General features: G+C 49.3%; 1 protein-coding gene across 1 annotated transcript in view; it reads right to left on the reverse strand.

The window, feature by feature from the left end:
- Nucleotides 1-320: 320 nt before the first annotated feature.
- LOC118359870 (segment polarity protein dishevelled homolog DVL-1) overlaps nt 321-24,115 on the reverse strand; it is a 49,809-nt gene continuing 26,014 nt past the window's right edge. The window contains exons 5-14 of the mRNA XM_035738736.2: nt 18,817-18,955; nt 12,327-12,420; nt 12,134-12,203; nt 10,273-10,412; nt 9,317-9,393; nt 8,821-8,888; nt 8,548-8,625; nt 8,261-8,395; nt 2,697-2,864; nt 321-2,217 (exon numbers count right to left, since the gene is read on the reverse strand). Coding sequence (XP_035594629.2) covers nt 1,949-2,217; nt 2,697-2,864; nt 8,261-8,395; nt 8,548-8,625; nt 8,821-8,888; nt 9,317-9,393; nt 10,273-10,412; nt 12,134-12,203; nt 12,327-12,420; nt 18,817-18,955 — 1,238 coding nt within the window. The 3' untranslated portion in view covers nt 321-1,948. The remainder of the gene's footprint in view (nt 2,218-2,696; nt 2,865-8,260; nt 8,396-8,547; nt 8,626-8,820; nt 8,889-9,316; nt 9,394-10,272; nt 10,413-12,133; nt 12,204-12,326; nt 12,421-18,816; nt 18,956-24,115) is intronic.

The raw sequence follows: 24,115 nt of genomic DNA on the forward strand, positions 1-24,115 counted from the left end.
CTGTCACCTCCCAGCCCAGCCTAACCAGTCTACTTACTGTCACCTCCCAGCCCAGCCTAACCTGCCTACTTACTGTCACCTCCCAGCCCAGCCTAACCTGTCTACTTACTGTCACCTCCCAGCCCAGCCTAACCTGTCTACTTACTGTCACCTCCCAGCCCAGCCTAACCTGTCTACTTACTGTCACCTCCCAGCCCAGCCTAACCTGTCTACATACTGTCACCTCCCAGCCCAGCCTAACCTGTCTACTTACTGTCACCTCCCAGCCCAGCCTAACCTGCCTACTTACTGTCACCTCCCAGCCCAGCCTAACCTGTGTACTTACTGTCACCTCCCAGCCCACCCTAACCTGTCTACTTACTGTCACCTCCCAGCCCAGCCTAACCTGTCTACTTACTGTCACCTCCAAACACAGCCTAACCTGTCTAACCCAGTCTACTTACTGTCATCTCCCAGCCCAGCCTAACCTGTCTAACCCAGTCTACTTACTATCACCTCCCAGCCCAGCCTAACCTGTCTACTTACTGTCACCTCCCAGCCCAGCCTAACCTGTCTACATACTGTCACCTCCCAGCCCAGCCTAACCTGCCTACTTAATGTCACCTCCCAGCCCAGACTAACCTGTCTACTTACTGTCACCTCCCAGCCCAGCCTAACCTGTCTACTTACTGTCACCTCCCAGCCCAGCCTAACCTGTCTACTTACTGTCAACTCCCAGCCCAGCCTAACCTGTCTACTTACTGTCACCTCCCAGCCCAGCCTAACCTGCCTACTTAATGTCACCTCCCAGCCCAGACTAACCTGTCTACTTACTGTCACCTCCCAGCCCAGCCTAACCTGTCTACTTACTGTCACCTCCCAGCCCAGCCTAACCTGTCTACTTACTGTCAACTCCCAGCCCAGCCTAACCTGTCTACTTACTGTCACCTCCCAGCCCAGCCTAACCTGTCTACTTACTGTCACCTCCTAGCCCAGCCTAACCTGTCTACTTACTGTCACCTCCCAGCCCAGCCTAACCTGTCTACCTACCTCTAGTGAAGTCTATCCCCATCCTGTTCTGGTCCAACTGTGTCCTAACCTGTACAGCTCTCTCACTGAACCATGAGTTAGAAAATGTCCTCAGATACTGTTCTACTCATGGAAAACACACATACACACACACACGCACACGCACACCCACTTGGAATTGCCAAATAAAAAAATGTAAATCAAAACAATTTATAGAAAAGATAAATAAGAGATGTAAACATTGCCCCAGTCCTACTGAGAGTTCATCCTGGTCCCTCCTCTGTATCATTACTGTATCAAACCTCTCCGCCACTCAGAACACTCCAGAACAATAAGGATGGAATGCAATGGGAATAACAACGTCTGGGTGATTGATTTCTTGGTGATTTGAACAGAAGCTGGGAAATCAGACTGAAGAGCACTATGATGACACGTGTAAAACAGACGAGAAATATCCTCCATATTGACTAATTACCACACCAGCCTGATTCCACTCTCCCTCAGTGCGGTACTATGTCGGCACAATTACAAGCAGTGCAGCAGCAACAGAGCACTGTACTGTCTAATGTTGCTATCAAACATAGGCTCAGTCAATATTGATGGGAGACTGGGACCTCAGTTGATATGTTCATGCAAAAATCAGCCATAAGCAGATAAGGTCCTTAGTTTACACAGCCAGTACTGAAGAGCTGTCCCCTGCATGAACCATGTTGAATCATGATCGACATTGACAATATAAGACCATTTAAGAACACACTCTATCAAGTAAATATGTGTCAACTTAATTTCCCGGCATGGCAAACAGGCTAAGTTTAACAGGCACATACATGCCTTATGGAATTTAAATACAATACTTTGTCAACAGTTGACATTAGCTGTCATGAATAATCACAGCCATAATGTCATGTGACGATTCCTCTAAAATATCAATAAAAACAAATCAAGTTTTTATTGATAAGGATGCTAGTGTTAGTAGCCTTGCAGACTCACCCTCACTGTTGTGGCTGCCTGCACTCCCACTGTGGAAACTTTGGCAGGGGTCTGAGTAGCCTGGTGGGAAGCCTGGAGGGGCGGAGGGGAAGGGAGGGCAGGGGAACGGCTGGCCCCCCAGGGGCCATGGGTTGGTGGCAGGGGGAGGGAGGGGGGCCAGGGTGTCCTGCTCAGAGCCCCCACCACTGGAACCCTCATTCAGGTTGAGAGACGCCATGTCTGGTGAGAGAAAGAGAGAGAGCGACAGACAGACAGACAGACAGACAGACAGACAGACAGACAGACAGACAGACAGACAGACAGACAGACAGACAGAGAGCGACAGACAGAGAGCGACAGACAGAGAGCCAGACAGACAGAGAGCGACAGACAGAGAGCGACAGACAGACAGACAGCGACAGACAGACAGAGAGCGACAGACAGACAGAGAGCGACAGACAGACAGACAGACAGACAGACAGACAGACAGACAGAGAGACAGAGAGACAGAGAGACAGAGAGACAGAGAGACAGAGAGACAGAGATACAGAGAGACAGACAGAGGTAGTGACATCTATTGTGAGGTCGTCCATCTCACGACAAGTAAATAAAAACACTGCAATTGGTCTCTACAGTACATTTAACACAGGTATAATACACCTGTAATAATAATATACAGTACATAATATATTCTTGCCAAAGTGGCTCAGTGTCAGTACTTTGGCAGAGGTCTCCGAAGGTGTAGTAGCACTGCTCTGAGAAGGTGATCTTGTTGACGGTGTGTCTCAGGTAGCCATGTTTCAGCAGACTGCTGGCATACTTCCTAGCATCTCTCCTGTCCTTGAAGCCCTCCACCCTTGAGTAGAGCCAGTCCACCACGTCAGCACCTGGCACAGCAACAACACACTGGTCAAGAAGACTGTAGTCTGCACTACAACAGCAAACTGATTTCATTACGCACACCTGTCCCTTACTCCGACTGATTAGTACTTGCATAAATGTGCCTTTTGTTTCCCCCATTGGGCTGTCGATTATTGTTCCCATGTCCATTGGCCGTGTGAGTACCTATGCGTTGGTGCAGCTGTTATGCTGCGTGCTTTATAGATTGTGTATTACGGGTATCGTTCCGTGTCGTTCATCAAGGTTTACCCTCTCTCTTTTGTTTGGGTACAGCCCAGTGTTTTGTATACGTGTTTGTTTTGGGTGTATTAAAAACCCCTATTGTGTATTCCTGCGCCTGTCTGCAACATCCTTTATACCAGTGTGACAATATGATTCTATTGTACTATAATATTGATAGCACTAACCACACAACATCTACTTACATTGATTGATGTGATGTCGCCAATATCAAGAAAATGTATTGCACAGACGTCACAGTTTCACTAACAGTAAGGGTAGTATTTGCTGGTTTAATGCTTATTTACAGGCCCAATCCAATAGTACAAAAAATGTATTAGGTGAACAATAGGTAAGTAAAGAAATAAAACAACAGTAAAAAGACAGTGAAAAATAACAGTAGCGAGGCTATAGAAGTAGCGAGGCTACATACAGACACCGGTTAGTCAGGCTGATTGAGGTAGTATGTACATGTAGATATGGTTAAAGTGACTATGCATATATGACGAACAGAGAGTAGCGTAAAAGAGGGGTTTGCGGGTGGTGGGACACAATTCAGATAGCCCAGTTAGCCAATATGCGGGATCACTGATTGGTTGGCCCAATTGAGGTAGTATGTACATGAATGTATAGTTAAAGTGACTATGCATATATGATAAACAGGGGTTGGGGGGTGGCACACAATGCAAATAGTCCGGGTAGCCATTTGATTACCTGTTCAGGGGTCTTATGGCTTGGGGGGTAAAAACTGTTGAGAAGCCTTTTTGTCCTAGACTTGGCACTCCAGTACCGCTTGCCATGCTGTAGTAGAGAGAACAGTTTATGACTGGGTTGGCTGGGGTCTTCTGTAGTGCCTTGCGGTCGGAGGGCGAGCAATTGCCGTACCAGGCAGTGATGCAACCAGTCAGGATGCTCTCGATGGTGCAGCTGTAGAACCTTTTGAGAATCTCAGGAACCAATGCCAAGTCTTTTTAGTTTCCTGACGGGGAATAGGTCTTGTCTTGCCTTCTTCACGACTGTCTTGGTGTGTTTGGACGATTCGAGTTTGTTGTTGATGCGGACACCAAGGAACTTGAAGCTCTCAACCTGCTCCACTACAGCCCCGTCGATGAGAATCGGGGCGTGCTCGGTCTTCCTTTTCCTGTAGTCCACAATCATCTCCTTAATCTTGGTTACGTTGAGGGATAGGTTGATATTCTGGCAACATCCTTTATCCTTTAGGTCTCTGACCTCCTCCCGATAGGCTGTCTCGTCATTGTTGGTGATCAGGCCTACCACTGTTGTGTCGTCTGCAAACTTAATGATGGTGTTGGAGTCGTGCCTGGCCATGCAGTCGTGGATGAACAGGGAGTACAGGAGGGGACTGAGCATGCACCCCTGGGGAGTTCCAGTGTTGAGGATCAGCGTGGCAGATGTGTTGCTACCTACCCTCACCACCTGGGGGCGGCCCGTCAAGAAGTCCAGGATCCAGTTGCAGAGGGAGGTGATTAGTTCCAGGATCCTTAGCTTAGTGATGAGCATTGAAGGTACTATGGTGTTGAACGCTAAGCTGTCGTCAATGAAAAGCATTCTCACATAAGTGTTCCTTTGGTCGAGGTGGGAAAGGGCAATGTGGGGTGCAATAGAGATTGCTTCATCTGTGGATCTGTTTGGGCCGTATGCAAATTGGAGCGGGTCTAGAGTTTCTGGGATAATGGTGTTGATGTGAGCCATTACCAGCCTTTCAAAGCACGTTTTGTTATTTCTGTGTTCATTAAATAAATATGGACACATATCACGCTGCACCTTGGTCCTCTCCTTCCAACAGCCGTTACAGAATCACCCACCAAGAAAGGACCAAGCAGCGTGGTAACTAGGAGCAGACGGTTCTGGACTCCTGGACTTGGGAGGAGATATTGGATGGCAAGGGACCCTGGGCACAGGCTGGGGAATATCGCAGAGCTGGAGGCAGCGAAAGCTGAGTGGCGGCGGTATGAGGCACGGCGGTATGAGGCAAGGCAGCGCAAGAGGCACGAGAGGCAGCCCCAATTTATTTTTGGGAGGGGACACACGGGGAGTGTAGCAGAGTCAGGTTGGAGACCTGAGCCAACTCCCCGTGCATACCGTGGCTGGCGTCGTTCTGGTCAGGCACTGTGTTATGAGGTCAAGCGCACGGTGTCTCCAGTACGCGTTCTTAGCCCGGTGCGCTACATCCCAACCCCCCGCAAGTGCCATGCGAGAGTGGGCATCCAGCCAGGGCGTATTGTACCGGCCCAGCGTGTTTGGCCTCCGGTACGCCGTTTCGGCCCAGGGTATCCTGCGCCGGCGCTACGTGCTGTGTCTCCGGGGCGCTAGGAGGGTGCAGCCCGGTTCAACCTGTGCCTGCACTCTGGAAGGTCCCGGGCTAACCACTCCTCCAGCCTGGAGGAGTGGTGCCAAGGCTGCGCACCAGAGCTCCAGTGCTCCCCCACAGCCCAGTCCATCCGGTGCCTCCTCCACGCACCAGGCCTCCTGTAGGTTTCCCCAGCCTGGTGGGTCCGGTGGCAGCCCCACACACCAGGCTGTCTCTCCATCTCCTCCCTCTAGGTTCTCCCGCCTGTCCGGCGCTTCCAGAGTCTCCCTCCTATCCGGAGCTGCCAGAGCCGCCCGTCTGTCAGGAGCTGCCAGAGCCGCCCGTCTGTCAGGAACTGCAAGAACCGCCCGTCTGTCAGGAGCTTCCAGAGCCGCCCGTCTGTCAGGAGCTGCCAGAGCCGGCCGTCTGTCAGGAGCTGCCAGAGCCGTCCGTCTGTCAGGAGCTGCCAGAACCGCCCGTCTGTCAGGAGCTGCCAGAGCCGATCGTCTGTCAGGAGCTGCCAGAGCCGCCCGTCTGTCAGGAGCTGCCAGAGCCGCCCGTCAGTCAGGAGCTGCCAGAGCCGCCCGTCAGTCAGGAGCTGCCAGAGCCGCCCGTCAGTCAGGAGCTGCCAGAGCCGCCCGTCAGTCAGGAGCTCCCAGAGCCGTCCGTCAGTCAGGAGCTGCCAGAGCCACCCTTCACTCCTGCGCTGCCGGAGTCTCCCGTCTATTCGGGGCCCACTGCAAGGGTCCCCAGTCCGAGGTCGGCGGCGAGGGTCGCCGCTCCGAATGCGTCACTTAAGTGGGCCAAGACTATGGTGGAGTGGGGTCCACGTCCCGCGCCAGAGCCGCCACCGCGGACAGACCCTCCCCTATGGGTTTAGTGCAGCCGGAGTCCGCACCTTTGGGGGGGGGTACTGTCACGTCCTGACCTTAGTTCCTTTTTTATGTCTCTATTTTAGTTTGGTCAGGGCGTGAGTTGGGGTGGGCATTCTATGTTTTGTGTTCTATGTTTTATATCTCTATGTGTTTGGCCTGGTATGGTTCCCAATCAGAGGCAGCTGGCAATCGTTGTCTCTGAATGAGAACCATACTTAAGTAGCCTGTTTTCCTATTTTGAGTGGTGGGTGATTGTTTTCTGTTGTGTGTCTGCACCAGCCAGAACTGTTTCGGTTGTTCTCTTTGTTATTTCTGTGTTCATAAAATAAATATGGACACATACCACGCTGCACCTTGGTCCTCTCCTTCCAACAGCCGTTACAGGCAGGTTGCCTTTATGTTCTTGGGCATAGGGACTATGGTGGTCTGCTTGAAACATGTTGGTGTTACAGACTCAATCAGGGACATGTTGAAAATGTCAGTGAAGACACCTGCCAGCACATGTCCTAGTAATCCGTCTGGCTCCGCAACCTTGTGTATGTTGACCTGTTTAAAGGTCTTTCTCACATCAACTACGGAGAGTGTGATCACACAGTCATCCGGAACAGCTGATGCTCTCATACATGCCTAAGTGTTGCTGGCCTCGAAGTGAGCATAGAAGTATTTTAGCATCTGCTTCATCTGACCACTTTTTTATAGACCGAGTCACTGGTGCTTCCTGCTTTAATTTTTGCTTATAAGCAGGAATCAGGAGGATAGAGTTGTGGTCGGATTTACAAAATAGAGGGCGAGGGAGAGCTCTGTACACGTCTGTGTGTGTGGAGTACAGTTGATCTAGATTTTTTTCCCTCTGGTTGCTCATTTAACATGTTGATAGAAATTTGGTAGAACCGATTTAAGTTTCCCTGCATTAAAGTCTCCGGCCACTAGGAGCGCCGCCTCTGGGTGAGTGGTTTCCTGTTTGCTTATTTCCTTATACAGCTGACTGAGTGCAGTCTTAGTGCCAGCATCTGTATGTGGTGGTAAAATAAACAGCCACGAAAAGTATAGCTGAAAACTCTCTAGGCAAGTAGTGTGGCCTGCAATTTATCCCAATATACTCTACTTCAGGCGGGCAAAATCTAGAGACTTCCTTAGATTTCGTGCACCAGCTGTTGTTTACAAATATGTACAGACTCCCCCCTCGTCTTACCGGAGTGTGCTGTTCTATCTTGCCGGTGCAGCGTGTATCCCGCTAGCTGAATATCCATGTCGTCATTCAGCCACGATTCCGTGAAACATAGGATATTACAGTTTTTGATGTCCCGTTGGTAGGATATTCGTGATCGCACCTCGTCAAATTTATTGTCCAATGATTGCACGTTGGCGAGTAGTATTAACGGTAACGGCAGCTTTTCCACTCGCCTTCTCCGGGTCCTGACCAGGCATCCGGCTCTTTGTCCTCTGTACCTGCGTCGCTTCCTCTTGCAAATAACGGGGATGTCGGCCCTGTCGGTGTTTGGAGAATGTCTTGTGTGTCCTGCTTGTTGTAGAAAAAATCTTAGTCTAATCCGAGGTGAGTGATCGCTGTCCTGATATCCAGAAACTCTTAGTCTAATCCGAGGTGAGTGATCGCTGTCCTGATATCCAGAAGCTCTTTGTCTAATCCGAGGTGAGTGATCGCTGTCCTGATATCCAGAAGCTCTTTGTCTAATCCGAGGGGAGTGATCACTGTCCTGATATCCAGAAGCTCTTTGTCTAATCTGAGGTGAGTGATCACTGTCCTGATGTCCAGAAACTCTTTTTTTTGCCGTAAGATACGGTTGCAGAAACATTATGTACAAAATAAGTTACAAATAACGTGAAACCCCCCCACATATTAGCACAATTCCTTGGGCGCCCGAAAAACTGCTGCCATTTCTTCCGGCGCTATTTTACTGAAAAAAAAATATTATTAATAATACAGTATTATTAGTAGCAAGCGTGCCCTCCCTCTCACCGATGACAGCGTTGGTGATGGTGATCTTCAACCACATCCTGTCCCGGATCTCCAGACCAGAGTCAGGTAGCTGCATCACCTTGACGATGGTTGCCATGTCCGTCTTACTCGCAGATAGCGGCAAGTCGTCAAATTCTGAAGGGGAGAGGAGGTTGAGACACAGCACATTCACAGACAGTGACTGACAAAATGTTCAGTATGTGGCCTTTCTAGGACTGTGAGAGTGCAGCTATGTCTAGTTATTGCAGTAGTTTGTGTGTGTGACTGTAGTGATAGTGTGGTCATACCGTAGTGTGGGTAGGGTCCGGTCAGGGCCGTTGTGTGGGAGATCCAGGCAGCAGGGTCGATGGGCCTCACTGGCTCAGCTGGACACACACACACACAATCTCCATCATATACTGTAAGTTTGCTAGTTTGTGCTCAAACTTCTGCTATAAGTTACAAGCACATCCAATTTGTTTTTCAAAAGGTTTTAAAAAGCGAGTTTCCAGAAGAGTTTGAGAGCCCTGTTTGTAAGTGGTAATAACCTGTTGTTGGTGGAACATTGGTAAGTGTCTTACCCCGGGGGATGGTGAAGTAGCTTCGCGGAGACGGGTCCCAACACTTGGCCACAGTAAGACTAATAGGACTGGAGAATACATGGGGAGACCGTCAGTTACAAAACCTTCGACTCACTTCCATAGCTCCTGTGCAGTTAAAAGCACATGAGGAAACGCTAGGAAAAAAGAAGTCACGTTTGGTTGAACTAGAAGGATTATGGGGAGAAATCTTAGTCTGTATTATACAACAGTCAACAATGCAGAAGCTGCTTGAAATTCAAACCCACTGTTTATCCAATCTAACCAGTCAGCATATCACTGATATGCTAATACAACCCTAATGTACTCCAGTCTTACCATCGCTCATCTTTTAAATCCTGTATTTACCCAATAGCCATGTCCTTTGTCTGTCTGTCCTGACCTCTGATCATCTTCACATGCAACAGTTTAACATCCCTTGAAAAGTTTTCTGGGTTATCGCTAACAATCCTGCACTGTAACACAGTCCTGTTCTTACCCTGTTTTGGAGACGATCTCTCTCAGGATCCTCACAGCGTCATCGTTGCTCATGTTCTCAAAGTTCACATCGTTCACCTGAGGATCACAACGAGACAGTTAACGTACACTTTCACGGATCATGTCTTTGAAATGAACAAGTAGTTGGACAAAATGGACAAAATGATTTAGGACTCTGCTACTGAAATCAGTTCTCTACAAGTTCATCTCCAGGCACTGTTGTAAAGCGTTCAGACGCATATAAAAGCTAATAAATCCTATGCAGCGTTATGCTGTGTGTATGGGTTGAAAAGAGACATGCTGATCGACAATACATGTTGTTAAAGAGACATGCTGGATCGACAATAACTAGCGATCAGCCACTGTGTGTACAAGAGGAGGCGTGGCCAGAGAGGTTAGTCTGAGTCCAACCATACAGACATCAAAGAGAACAAACAACAGGAAGGAAAAGGAGAGGCAACATGTAGGATAGAGGGCTACAGGAAGGAAGGTGACGAGGACCATTAGAGTTGTTTGTAAACAGGTCAGAGTTTCAATAGGTCATAGTTCCAATAGGTCATAGTTTCAATAGGTCATAGTTTCAATAGGTCATAGTTTCAATAGGTCATAGTTTCAATAGGTCATAGTTTCAATAGGTCATAGTTTCAATAGGTCATAGTTTCAATAGGTCATAGTTTCAATAGGTCATAGGTTCCAGTTTCCCCTTTACCTTATTGTTAGAACTCATTAACATAAACATTGTTTGAAACACAGAATCCGATCATCACTGGCAATGCTAAAATAATCACAAAGCAATTTGCTCACTGGACATTTGTGCACATTTGCTTTCCCTCAACGGACCATAAAAATAGAACCAAAAAAATAACTCATAAAGAACACAAAATATACTTTAAGCTTATAATACTTCCTAGAAAATGAACCTACGGCTCATTTGTAGTGGGTGGTAGTGTCGTATACCTGTAGGAGCATATCTCCAGGTTCTATCCTGCCGTCTGCAGCCACAGCTCCTCCCTTCATGATGGAGCCGATGTAGATCCCGCCGTCCCCCCGGTCGTTACTCTGCCCCACAATACTGATACCCAGGAAGTTATACTTCTCTGTAAGAGAGAGGGGGAGAGAGGCGGTCAGTTAAAAGTCTCATGTACCGTGCCTTCTGAAAGTATACAGACCCCTTGACTTTTTCAACATTTTGTTAGGTTACAGCCTTATTCTAAAATGTATTAAATTGTTTTTCCCCCCTCATTAATCTACACACAATACCCCATAATGACAAACCAAAAACAGAATTTTTAAAATGGTTAATAATTTATTACAAATATCACATTTACATAAGTATTCAGACCATTTACTTACTAATTTCTTGAAGCACCTTTGGCAGCAATTACAGCCTCAAGTCTTCTTGGGTATGATGCTACAAGCTTGGCACACCTGTATTTGGGAGGTTTCTCCCATTCTTCTCTGCAGATCCTCTCAAGCTCTGTCTGGTTGGATGGGGAGCGTCGATGCACAGCTATTTTCAGGTCTCTCCAGAGATGTTCGATCAGGTTCAAGCCCAGGGCTCTGGCTGGGCCACTCAAGGACATTCAGAGACTGGTCCCGAAGCCACTCCTGCATTGTCTTGGCCTGTGTGCTTAGGGTTGTTGTCCTATTGGAAGGTGAACCGTCGCCCCAGTCTGAGGTCCTGAGTGCTCTGGAGCAGGTTTTCATCAAGGATCTCTTGGTACTTTGCTCTGTTCATCTTTGCCTCAATTCTGACTAGTCTCCCAGTCCCTGCCACTGAACAATATCCCCACACCCTGATGCTGCCACCACCATGCTTCACCGTAGGGGTGGTTCCAGGTTTCCTCCAGACGTGGCGCAAAGTTCAATCTTTGTTTCATCAGACCAGAGAATCTTGTTTCTCATGGTCTGAGAGTCTTTAGGTGGCTTTTGGCAAACTCCAAGTGGGCTGTCATGTGCCTTTTACTGAGCAGTGGGTTCCGTCTAGCCACTCTACCATTAAGGCCTGATTGGTGGAGTGCTGCAGAGATGGTTGTTCTCCCATCTCCACAGAGGAACTCCAGAGCTCTGTCAGACTGACCATTGGGTTATTGGTACCTCCCTGCCAAGGCCATTCTCCCCCGATTGATCAGTTTGGCCGGGCGGCCAGCTCTAGGATGAGTCTTGGTGGTTCCAAACTTCTTCCACTTAAGAATGATGGAGGCCACTGTGTTCTTGGGGATCTTCAATGCTGCAGACAGTTTTTGGTACCCATCCCCAATTCTGTGCCTCGACACAATTCTGTCTCGGAGCTAAACGGACAATTCCTTCAACCGCATGGCTTGGATTTTGCTCTGACATGCACTTTCAACTGTGGGACCTTATATAGACAGGGGTGTGCCTTTCCGAATCCTCTCAAATCGATTGAATTTACCACAGGTGGACTCCAATCAAGTTGTAGAAACATCTCAAGGATGATCAATGGAAACAGGATGCACTGGAGCTCAATTTCGAGTGTCATAGCAAAGGGTCTGAATACTTACGTAAATATGGTATTTCTGTGTTTTTTTTCTAAAAACCTGTTTTCGCTTTGTTATTATGGGGTATTGTGTGTAGATTTCTGAGGATTCATATTTATTTAAAACATTTTAGAATAAGGCTGTAACGTAACAAAATGTGGAAAAAGTAAAGGGGTCTGAATACTTTCCCAAGGCACTGTAGTTTAAAGACTTTATGGGGTTTAAAGACTGAGTACACTGATGATATTTGTATAACAAATATTTGTGTACAAAGAAAGGCATAAATGAAAGAAAATGAGAGGAAAAGGGGAAGTCCTTACCCATGTTGAGTGTGACAGTGATGATGTTGAGGCTCATAGTGGAATCTGTGATGCTGCTGAAGGACGAAGACTGGAAAAGAGAGAGGGAGAAACTTAGTGTGTCAGACACATACTCACATAATCGTTCGTGTTCCCTTTCTCACTCACTCACACACACGTATGTGCAACAGTCCAGTTTTCAAGGGGAGCTCACCCGGTCTATTTTGGCCACTTTGTGCCTCCGTCGGCGGCGTTTGTGTCTGCGCATCAGCTGAGAAGACGAGCTCTGCTCTGTGGAGCTGCTGAGTCTGAGACACAATACAATACAATACAATGTCATCTTTAATGGTCCATTATACAGAGACAATGGAAATGTGGTGCCTTTTTCTGTCACAGTACCCAGCCCACCACACAACACACACGACTGGGGAACAGCACAGGGTCAGCCCACCACACAACACACACGACTGGGGAACAGCACAGGGTCAGCCCACCACACAACACACACGACTGGGGAACAGCACAGGGTCAGCCCACCACACAACACACACGACTGGGGAACAGCACAGGGTCAGCCCACCACACAACACACACGACTGGGGAACAGCACAGGGTCAGCCCACCACACAACACACACGACTGGGGAACAGCACAGGGTCAGCCCACCACACAACACACACGACTGGGGAACAGCACAGGGTCAGCCCACCACACAACATACACGACTGGGGAACAGCACAGGGTCAGCCCACCACACAACATACACGACTGGGGAACAGCACAGGGTCAGCCCACCACACAACATACACGACTGGGGAACAGCACAGGGTCAGCCCACCACACAACATACACGACTGGGGAACAGCACAGGGTCAGCCCCACCACACAACATACACGACTGGGGAACAGCACAGGGTCAGCCCACCACACAACATACACGACTGGGGAACAGTACAGGGTCAGCCCAACACACAACATACACGACTGGGGAACAGCACAGGGTCAGCCCCACCACACAACATACACGACTGGGGAACAGTACAGGGTCAGCCCACCACACAACATACACGACTGGGGAACAGCACAGGGTCAGCACCACCACACAACACACACGACTGGGGAACAGCACAGGGTCAGCCCCACCACACAACACACACGACTGGGGAACAGTACAGGGTCAGCCCCACCACACAACATACACGACTGGGGAACAGCACAGGGTCAGCCCACCACACAACATACACGACTGGGGAACAGCACAGGGTCAGCACCACCACACAACACACACGACTGGGGAACAGCACAGGGTCAGCCCCACCACACAACATACACGACTGGGGAACAGCACAGGGTCAGCCCACCACACAACATACACGACTGGGGAACAGCACAGGGTCAGCCCACCACACAACATACACGACTGGGGAACAGTACAGGGTCAGCCCAACACACAACACACACGACTGGGGAACAGTACAGGGTCAGCCCACCACACAACATACACGACTGGGGAACAGTACAGGGTCAGCCCACCACACAACATACACGACTGGGGAACAGTACAGGGTCAGCCCCACCACACAACATACACGACTGGGGAACAGCACAGGGTCAGCCCACCACACAACATACACGACTGGGGAACAGTACAGGGTCAGCCCAACACACAACATACACGACTGGGGAACAGCACAGGGTCAGCCCAACACACAACATACACGACTGGGGAACAGCACAGGGTCAGCACCACCACACAACACACACGACTGGGGAACAGCACAGGGTCAGCACCACCACACAACACACACGACTAGGGAACAGCACAGGGTCAGCACCACCACACAACATACACGACTGGGGAACAGTACAGGGTCAGCACCACCACACAACACACACGACTGGGGAACAGTACAGGGTCAGCCCCACTACACAACACACACGACTGGGGAACAGTACAGGGTCAGCCCCACCACACAACACACCCGACTGGGGAACAGTACAAGGTCAGCCCCACCACACAACACACACGACTGGGGAACAGCACAGGGTCAGCCCCACCACACAACACACCCGACTGGGGAACAGTACAGGGTCAGCCCCACCACACAACACACACGACTGGGGAACAGCACAGGGTCAGCCCCACCACACAACACACCCAACTGGGGAACAGCACAGGGTCAGCCCAACACACAACACACCCGACTGGGGAACAGTACAGGGTCAGCCCCACCACACAACACACCCGACTGGGGAACAGCACAGGGTCAGCCCCACCACACAACACACACGAATGGGGAACAGTACAGGGTCAGCCCCACCACACAACACACACGACTGGGGAACAGCACAGGGTCAGCACCACCACACAACACACCCGACTGGGGAACAGTACAGGGTCAGCCCCACCACACAACACACACGACTGGGGAACAGCACAGGGTCAGCCCAACACAAAACACACCCGACTGGGGAACAGTACAGGGTCAGCCCCACCACACAACACACCCGACTGGGGAACAGTACAAGGTCAGCCCCACCACACAACACACACGACTGGGGAACAGCACAGGGTCAGCCCCACCACACAACACACACGAATGGGGAACAGTACAGGGTCAGCCCCACCACACAACATACACGACTGGGGAACAGCACAGGGTCAGCCCCACCACACAACACACCCAACTGGGGAACAGCACAGGGTCAGCCCCAACACACAACACACACGACTGGGGAACAGCACATCAGGGTCAGCCCCACTACACAACACACACGACTGGGGAACAGTACAAGGTCAGCCCCACCACACAACACACACGACTGGGGAACAGCACAGGGTCAGCCCACCACACAACACACACGACTGGGGAACAGCACAGGGTCAGCCCACCACACAACACACACGACTGGGGAACAGCACAGGGTCAGCCCACCACACAACACACACGACTGGGGAACAGCACAGGGTCAGCCCACCACACAACACACACGACTGGGGAACAGCACAGGGTCAGCCCACCACACAACACACACGACTGGGGAACAGCACAGGGTCAGCCCACCACACAACACACACGACTGGGGAACAGCACAGGGTCAGCCCACCACACAACATACACGACTGGGGAACAGCACAGGGTCAGCCCCACCACACAACACACACGACTGGGGAACAGCACAGGGTCAGCCCAACACACAACATACACGACTGGGGAACAGCACAGGGTCAGCCCAACACACAACATACACGACTGGGGAACAGCACAGGGTCAGCCCAACACACAACATACACGACTGGGGAACAGCACAGGGTCAGCCCACCACACAACACACACGACTGGGGAACAGCACAGGGTCAGCCCACCACACAACACACACGACTGGGGAACAGCACAGGGTCAGCCCAACACACAACATACACGACTGGGGAACAGCACAGGGTCAGCCCAACACACAACATACACGACTGGGGAACAGCACAGGGTCAGCACCACCACACAACACACACGACTGGGGAACAGCACAGGGTCAGCACCACCACACAACACACACGACTGGGGAACAGCACAGGGTCAGCACCACCACACAACACACACGACTGGGGAACAGCACAGGGTCAGCACCACCACACAACACACACGACTGGGGAACAGCACAGGGTCAGCCCAACACACAACATACACGACTGGGGAACAGCACAGGGTCAGCACCACCACACAACACACACGACTGGGGAACAGCACAGGGTCAGCACCACCACACAACACACACGACTGGGGAACAGCACAGGGTCAGCCCCACCACACAACATACACGACTGGGGAACAGCACAGGGTCAGCACCACCACACAACACACACGACTGGGGAACAGTACAGGGTCAGCCCCACTACACAACACACACGACTGGGGAACAGTACAGGGTCAGCCCCACTACACAACACACACGACTGGGGAACAGTACAGGGTCAGCCCCACTACACAACACACACGACTGGGGAACAGTACAGGGTCAGCCCCACTACACAACACACACGACTGGGGAACAGTACAGGATCAGCCCCACTACACAACATACACGACTGGGGAACAGCACAGGGTCAGCCCCACCACACAACACACACGACTGGGGAACAGTACAGGGTCAGCCCCACCACACAACACACACGACTGGGGAACAGCACAGGGTCAGCCCAACACACAACACACCCGACTGGGGAACAGTACAGGGTCAGCCCCACTACACAACATACACGACTGGGGAACAGCACAGGGTCAGCCCCACCACACAACACACACGACTGGGGAACAGTACAGGGTCAGCACCACCACACAACACACACGACTGGGGAACAGTACAAGGTCAGCACCACCACACAACACACCCAACTGGGGAACAGTACAGGGTCAGCCCCACCACACAACATACACGACTGGGGAACAGTACAGGGTCAGCACCACCACACAACACACCTGACTGGGGAACAGTACAGGGTCAGCCCCACCACACAACACACACGACTGGGGAACAGTACAAGGTCAGCCCCACCACACAACACACACGACTGGGGAACAGCACAGGGTCAGCACCACCACACAACACACACGACTGGGGAACAGCACAGGGTCAGCCCCACCACACAACACACACGACTGGGGAACAGTACAGGGTCAGCCCCACCACACAACATACACGACTGGGGAACAGCACAGGGTCAGCACCACCACACAACACACACGACTGGGGAACAGTACAGGGTCAGCCCCACCACACAACACACACGACTGGGGAACAGTACAGGGTCAGCCCCACCACACAACACACCTGACTGGGGAACAGTACAGGGTCAGCCCCACCACACAACACACACGACTGGGGAACAGCACAGGGTCAGCCCCACCACACAACACACCCAACTGGGGAACAGCACAGGGTCAGCCCAACACACAACACACCCGACTGGGGAACAGTACAGGGTCAGCCCCACCACACAACACACCCGACTGGGGAACAGTACAAGGTCAGCCCCACCACACAACACACACGACTGGGGAACAGCACAGGGTCAGCCCCACCACACAACACACACGAATGGGGAACAGTACAGGGTCAGCCCCACCACACAACACACACGACTGGGGAACAGCACAGGGTCAGCCCCACCACACAACACACACGACTGGGGAACAGTACAGGGTCAGCCCCACCACACAACACACCCGACTGGGGAACAGTACAAGGTCAGCCCCACCACACAACACACACGACTGGGGAACAGTACAGGGTCAGCCCCACCACACAACACACACGACTGGGGAACAGTACAGGGTCAGCCCCACCACACAACACACACGACTGGGGAACAGCACAGGGTCAGCCCAACACACAACACACCCGACTGGGGAACAGTACAGGGTCAGCCCCACCACACAACACACCCGACTGGGGAACAGTACAGGGTCAGCCCCACCACACAACACACCCGACTGGGGAACAGTACAAGGTCAGCCCCACCACACAACACACACGACTGGGGAACAGCACAGGGTCAGCCCCACCACACAACACACACGAATGGGGAACAGTACAGGGTCAGCCCCACCACACAACATACACGACTGGGGAACAGCACAGGGTCAGCCCCACCACACAACACACCCAACTGGGGAACAGCACAGGGTCAGCCCCAACACACAACACACACGACTGGGGAACAGCACATCAGGGTCAGCCCCACTACACAACACACACGACTGGGGAACAGTACAAGGTCAGCCCCACCACACAACACACACGACTGGGGAACAGCACAGGGTCAGCCCCACCACACAACACACACGAATGGGGAACAGTACAGGGTCAGCCCCACCACACAACACACACGACTGGGGAACAGCACAGGGTCAGCCCCACCACACAACACACACGACTGGGGAACAGTACAGGGTCAGCCCCACCACACAACACACCCGACTGGGGAACAGTACAAGGTCAGCCCCACCACACAACACACACGACTGGGGAACAGTACAGGGTCAGCCCCACCACACAACACACACGACTGGGGAACAGTACAGGGTCAGCCCCACCACACAACACACACGACTGGGGAACAGCACAGGGTCAGCCCAACACACAACACACCCGACTGGGGAACAGTACAGGGTCAGCCCCACCACACAACACACCCGACTGGGGAACAGTACAGGGTCAGCCCCACCACACAACACACCCGACTGGGGAACAGTACAAGGTCAGCCCCACCACACAACACACCCGACTGGGGAACAGTACAGGGTCAGCCCCACCACACAACACACCCGACTGGGGAACAGTACAAGGTCAGCCCCACCACACAACACACACGACTGGGGAACAGCACAGGGTCAGCCCCACCACACAACACACACGAATGGGGAACAGTACAGGGTCAGCCCCACCACACAACACACACGACTGGGGAACAGCACATCAGGGTCAGCCCCACTACACAACACACACGACTGGGGAACAGTACAAGGTCAGCCCCACCACACAACACACACAACTGGGGAACAGCACATCAGGGTCAGCCGCAGGGCAGCTCCCCTGGAGCATGGAAAGTGGGGAGATTTGTTGATTTCAGTGAAGAACCACTGATGAAAAGAGGGAAATTAGAGAAAGGACAGAGAGAGGGAGAGAGAGAGAGAAAGACCATCTACCGGCTGGCGTCCTCATCCTCCTCACTGTCAACGAAGGAGCTGGACTCCAGTTCACTGCTCATCACTGAGGCGCTGTCGTAGCCCATGGCAGAGTCCCTGGCTGTGCGCTCTGACTTAGAGTGGCCATTGATACGAGGGACTGGGGAGGAGAGAACCACACAACAACAACCACAGGTAAGATATCAACACTTTGATACAAGTTCAGATCATGACATAATACTGTGGAGGACAACTCAGAGCTGAAAGAGTTGGAGAGATTATATGAAAAATGATGAGAGAAACATTTCCCAACGTTATAGGAAAACCACCAAGAGGAGATTTGAGTATTGACAGAGAAAGAGGTGAGAGATTACCAACCAGTGCACTTGGCTTCTGAAAAAGCTTGAAATGTCATCAACCCAAGAGGATATCAGAAACAAATTGAGACTGCAGGTAGATTAGCCATTAAGAGTGTCGGGCCAGTAACTGAAATGTCTTTGGTTCGAATCCCTGAGACGACTACGTGAAAAATCTGTGGATGTGCCCTTGAGCAAGGCACAACCCGAACTGCTCCCTTAAGTCACTCTGGATAAGTGTCTGCTAAAATGTATTTAAACTGGGCCAAGGAGGCCTTTTACTACGGGTTCACTATTACACAGAGGATTCACTATTACACCATAGGATTCACTAGTACACAGAGGATTCACTAGTACACAGAGGATTCACTGGTACACAGAGGATTCACTAGTACACAGAGGATTCACTAGTACACAGAATTGAATTGTCCAGTCAGTGTATCGTGACATGATTATGATCCCATTATGATAGGCTTCAATTCATGTTTTATCCATGTTCTAATAAGAGACAGTGGTCAACCAAAACAATAACATCTGTGTCCCAAATTCACAACACTTCTCCCCCACACCCATACGTACAGTGGCAGAGGCGGGGTCCTGTCTCAGCAGGGTGACAGGGGATTGGCTGTAAGGTTCTGGCAAAGCGCCGAGGGCATGACTGACACTGCGTTCTCCGCGAGCGACCAAAACATTCCAATAGTGTGGTGGTGCCCATTACTGACTGACCCCAAAGGGTGCAAACACATACTCTCTGACTCTCAAAAGAGCTGTACAATCATCCTCCTCCCAGGACACACACACACACACACACACAACTAAACAGACACAACACGCACAACTAAACAGACACAACACACACACACAACTAAACAGCAGTTTTGTCTCAGGTGCAAAACTCAGACTGCCTGGTGTCTGTGTAGTGGTCTGTCCCTGTGCTTCTCTCTCTCGACCCCTTTGAGAGGGATCAGGATCTCTGCCCAATGACAGGCTGCTGGCAGACTCCAGTCCTCAACTACAACAAAGGCGGTGAAAAAAGAGCAAAAGAAAAGAGTAAACGTGGAGAATGGTACTGTGAGTTGAGAATATTTTTCTCAGGTATACCTTGACTTATTCTAATTCTGCAAATGTCTGACTCTTACAGTCCTGGGTATTGTGGTAGGCCTACACATGATTTACCTGCTACAATACTCGACAAACAATAATACAAAATATGTATTCAAAAATCAAACCTATTCTGTTTTGGGATATTGTGAACTATAACACCTTTCGGGTCAAAGCTGACTTTTATCCTCCATTAGTCAGATTGGATTTGGAGATTCCAATTTCATTATTCTTTTTGAGCCATGAAATAATTATCCGTCGGCTCAAACTAAAGTATTAGCCTACGGTATTATAAGGTGATTAAGTAGGCTATAATTGATAAGTAATAAAGAATTATGACTGGAGAAAATTAATACATTAGGTTTTCCAAAAAATACATGTCCTTATTGCATGAATAAATGTGGCAACCTTTTCAATCGATGGTAGAGTCCACAGCAGGAAGAAAACATTCCCTTAAGCATAAACAGTAGCCCGTCTATATTCTCTTCTGCAGCTGAAAGACAATTAATAGTTCCTTCCACGTTCAGCCATATATAGTAGAATGCATTACTTTACTAGTATTGCGAACATATAAAATAGCCTAGATAGCCTTTCAACGTATTGCTGAATAGGTGAGACTCACAATAACCTGCATTAACCTAAAATAAAAACTAATGCTATTATTTAATTACATCACATGTATCTATAATTTAACAGCTAGTGGACTACAAACGACCCTACACAACGATTCCATGAGTAAATTAGATTGCTTTACCTCAAACGCGGGAGAGTCAGATGAGAGAGACGGTGCTCTCTCGCGACGCACTGAGAAACTGAAGAAATTGGTAGAGCACAACATTTTTACCCAGCACTCCCATCCCATGGCGCGCGACTATAGAATGTTTGATAATCCCTCTTTGACCTATCAGAGAAATGCATTCCACAGCGTGTAGAGAGAGCCCAGCAAGTGAAGGGATTTGATATTATGCACAAGCGTATCTCTGACCTCCACAGGTGATTGGGCTATCAGGTCATCAAGCGTATCTCTGACCTCCACAGGTGATTGGGCTATCAGGTCATCAAGCGTATCTCTGACCTCCACAGGTGATTGGGCTATCAGGTCATCAACACCAAAGCCTGCATCACAATGCACTTCGAATAATAGCAAATGTTTAAACAAAAAATGACACAAAACACTAGGTTCCAAGTATATAAAAAATATTGGAATGTACCATTTGACCTCCATTACTTTTCTTATTGAACAGAAATATTCTGCATTCTGCGGGCCCTATAGCTATGTCCACTCCTCTACCTGTCAAACACTGCATTATTCATCCATTCATTCTCACATACCTACAGCCAGAAACGAGAGAACAAGGGATATGTTAACCTTGGTTAAAACACTTTGATTCACCCTGCTCTGTTCACGCCATTCACACAGTGGCACTTAAAGGAAAGAGGGGAATTCCTGCTATTCTACCGCTGCAGGGCCAGGCAGGATAACTTACACGGTGCTGCATGGGCGTGAGTCTCTCAGTCGAGGACACAGATAGAGTGGCCACCATGACATTGTATAAAGAGCCCTAAACAAATAAAGCCTAATTGAATTGGACTATATTGAGCAGTGTAGGGCAGCTTTTATGATCCATTAAGCAGTGTGTTCACCAAGAGGGACATGCCCTGTTCCCTGACACTCATTTAATTAGCACTAACTAACTAGCAGGCAGGCTGGCTGGCTGGCAGGGAAACCAAATGTAGGGAGGGTAGGGAGGTAGGGGGTGAGGGTAGGGAGGTAGGGGGTGAGGGTAGGGAGGTAGGGGGTGAGGGGAGAGAGAGATTACTACTCCATCAACATAGGGGCTACGACCAGCTGATATTTCTAGAGGACACAGGGCACTATTTTCTGTTTCTCAAATCAGAACTTAAGAGACTGACTATAAAAACAAAGGCTGTAGTGAGAGGAGAAGAGTCAGGTTACATGATTCCAGTTCTGTAGTTTGCCTCCCCGTAGGACAACAGATACACACACACACACACGTACACAAACACACACAGATGCTCCTGAGTCGTGCTCTCGCTTCCCTACAGCACCGACCAGCCTGATGTGTTATCATGCTCCTCCTAATTAAGCCACATAAATGAATGACTATTTGGTTAATGAGCCTGGAGCTGCAGGACCCACACAACCAGACTCTCGCTGTGAACAGCAGATCAATGGGGGAAGAGATGGAGTGATGAGATAAAGAGATAAAGGACTGTGTCTGGCTCTATCTGCTGTGGGCATGGATAGAGGAGAAACAGAGGGACAGCAGGGACTGGAAGCTGACGCTTTAGAGTAGAGAGGAAGTCCTTCACCTTATGTTGAATGGAAAATATAGACACCCATATCGTCACCCTGTCTAACCAGACCCAGGAGTATTGTATAAACACGAATAAGGTTGGAAGAATGAGTGACCATAATCATTGGAAGAATCAGGCTCGCTCATAATGTATCAACTGTCCAAACGGTCATCTTAAATCTTGTCATTGTTTTGTCACACTTTGCTGCTAAACACACCTTGTACTTCTTAAAGCAACACACTGCACAAATGAATTGTGAGTGTAGAAAGAGTGTAGATATGTCATGTGCTTAGTTACTCTCTGACAAACAGGGTGGTGTGATGAGAGGAATGCCCCTGAAGGAGGATACAGAGACGAAGCCTTCCTCCTTTTCAAGTAACCTTCTTAGAACTCTCGACTGAGCGCCGTGCCAAAACATGTCTATGGCATTAGCTAGGTTTCCATCCAATTGGCGACAGATTTTCACGTGAAGATTCTAAAATCTGCATAAAGAAAACATATGCATTTTCCAATAGTTGTGTTTCCACCAAATGTACTTGTTGTGGATTAGTGCACAAAATGTACTTTTTCGCTTAAGTTTTCATGAACCAAATAAAAATGGAATGTTCAATGTGTTTCCATCACATTTTCTACTCTACTGATTTCCCGAGTCGTAGTGGGAGGACCACACATGTCATCGCGTGACTCCAAGTTTATTTGCGCATAAAGGCTAGAATATCAATATTTGCGCATAAAGACATTTCCACCACCATTTCGTGCATAATTAATTTTACAGACACAACAAGATCCCACCATGTCAAAAAAAAAAAAAAGTATATATCTGCATTTATGAAATTGTACCAAATCTACATACTGAATGACTTATTCTGAACCAAATACATACTGAATGACTTATTCTGAACCAAATACATACTGTATGACTTATTCTGAACCAAATACATACTGTATGACTTATTCTGAACCAAATACATACTGAATGACTTATTCTGAACCAAATACATACTGAATGACTTATTCTGAACCAAATACATACTGTATGACTTATTCTGAACCAAATACATACTGAATGACTTATTCTGAACCAAATACATACTGAATGACTTATTCTGAACCAAATACATACTGAATGACTTATTCTGAACCAAATACATACTGAATGACTTATTCTGAACCAAATACATACTGAATGACTTATTCTGAACCAAATACATACTGAATGACTTATTCTGAACCAAATACATACTGTATGACTTATTCTGAACCAAATACATACTGTATGACTTATTCTGAACCAAATACATACTGAATGACTTATTCTGAAACAAATACATACTGAATGACTTATTCTGAACCAAATACATACTGAATGACTTATTCTGAACCAAGTACATAGTGAATGACTTATTCTGAACCAAATACATACTGAATGACTTATTCTGAACCAAATACATACTGTATGACTTATTCTGAACCAAATACATACTGTATGACTTATTCTGAACCAAATACATACTGAATGACTTATTCTGAACCAAATACATACT

The sequence above is a fragment of the Oncorhynchus keta genome, chromosome 27, assembly GCF_023373465.1.
Source record: "Oncorhynchus keta strain PuntledgeMale-10-30-2019 chromosome 27, Oket_V2, whole genome shotgun sequence".
In the NCBI taxonomy this organism is placed as follows: Eukaryota; Metazoa; Chordata; class Actinopteri; order Salmoniformes; family Salmonidae; genus Oncorhynchus; species Oncorhynchus keta.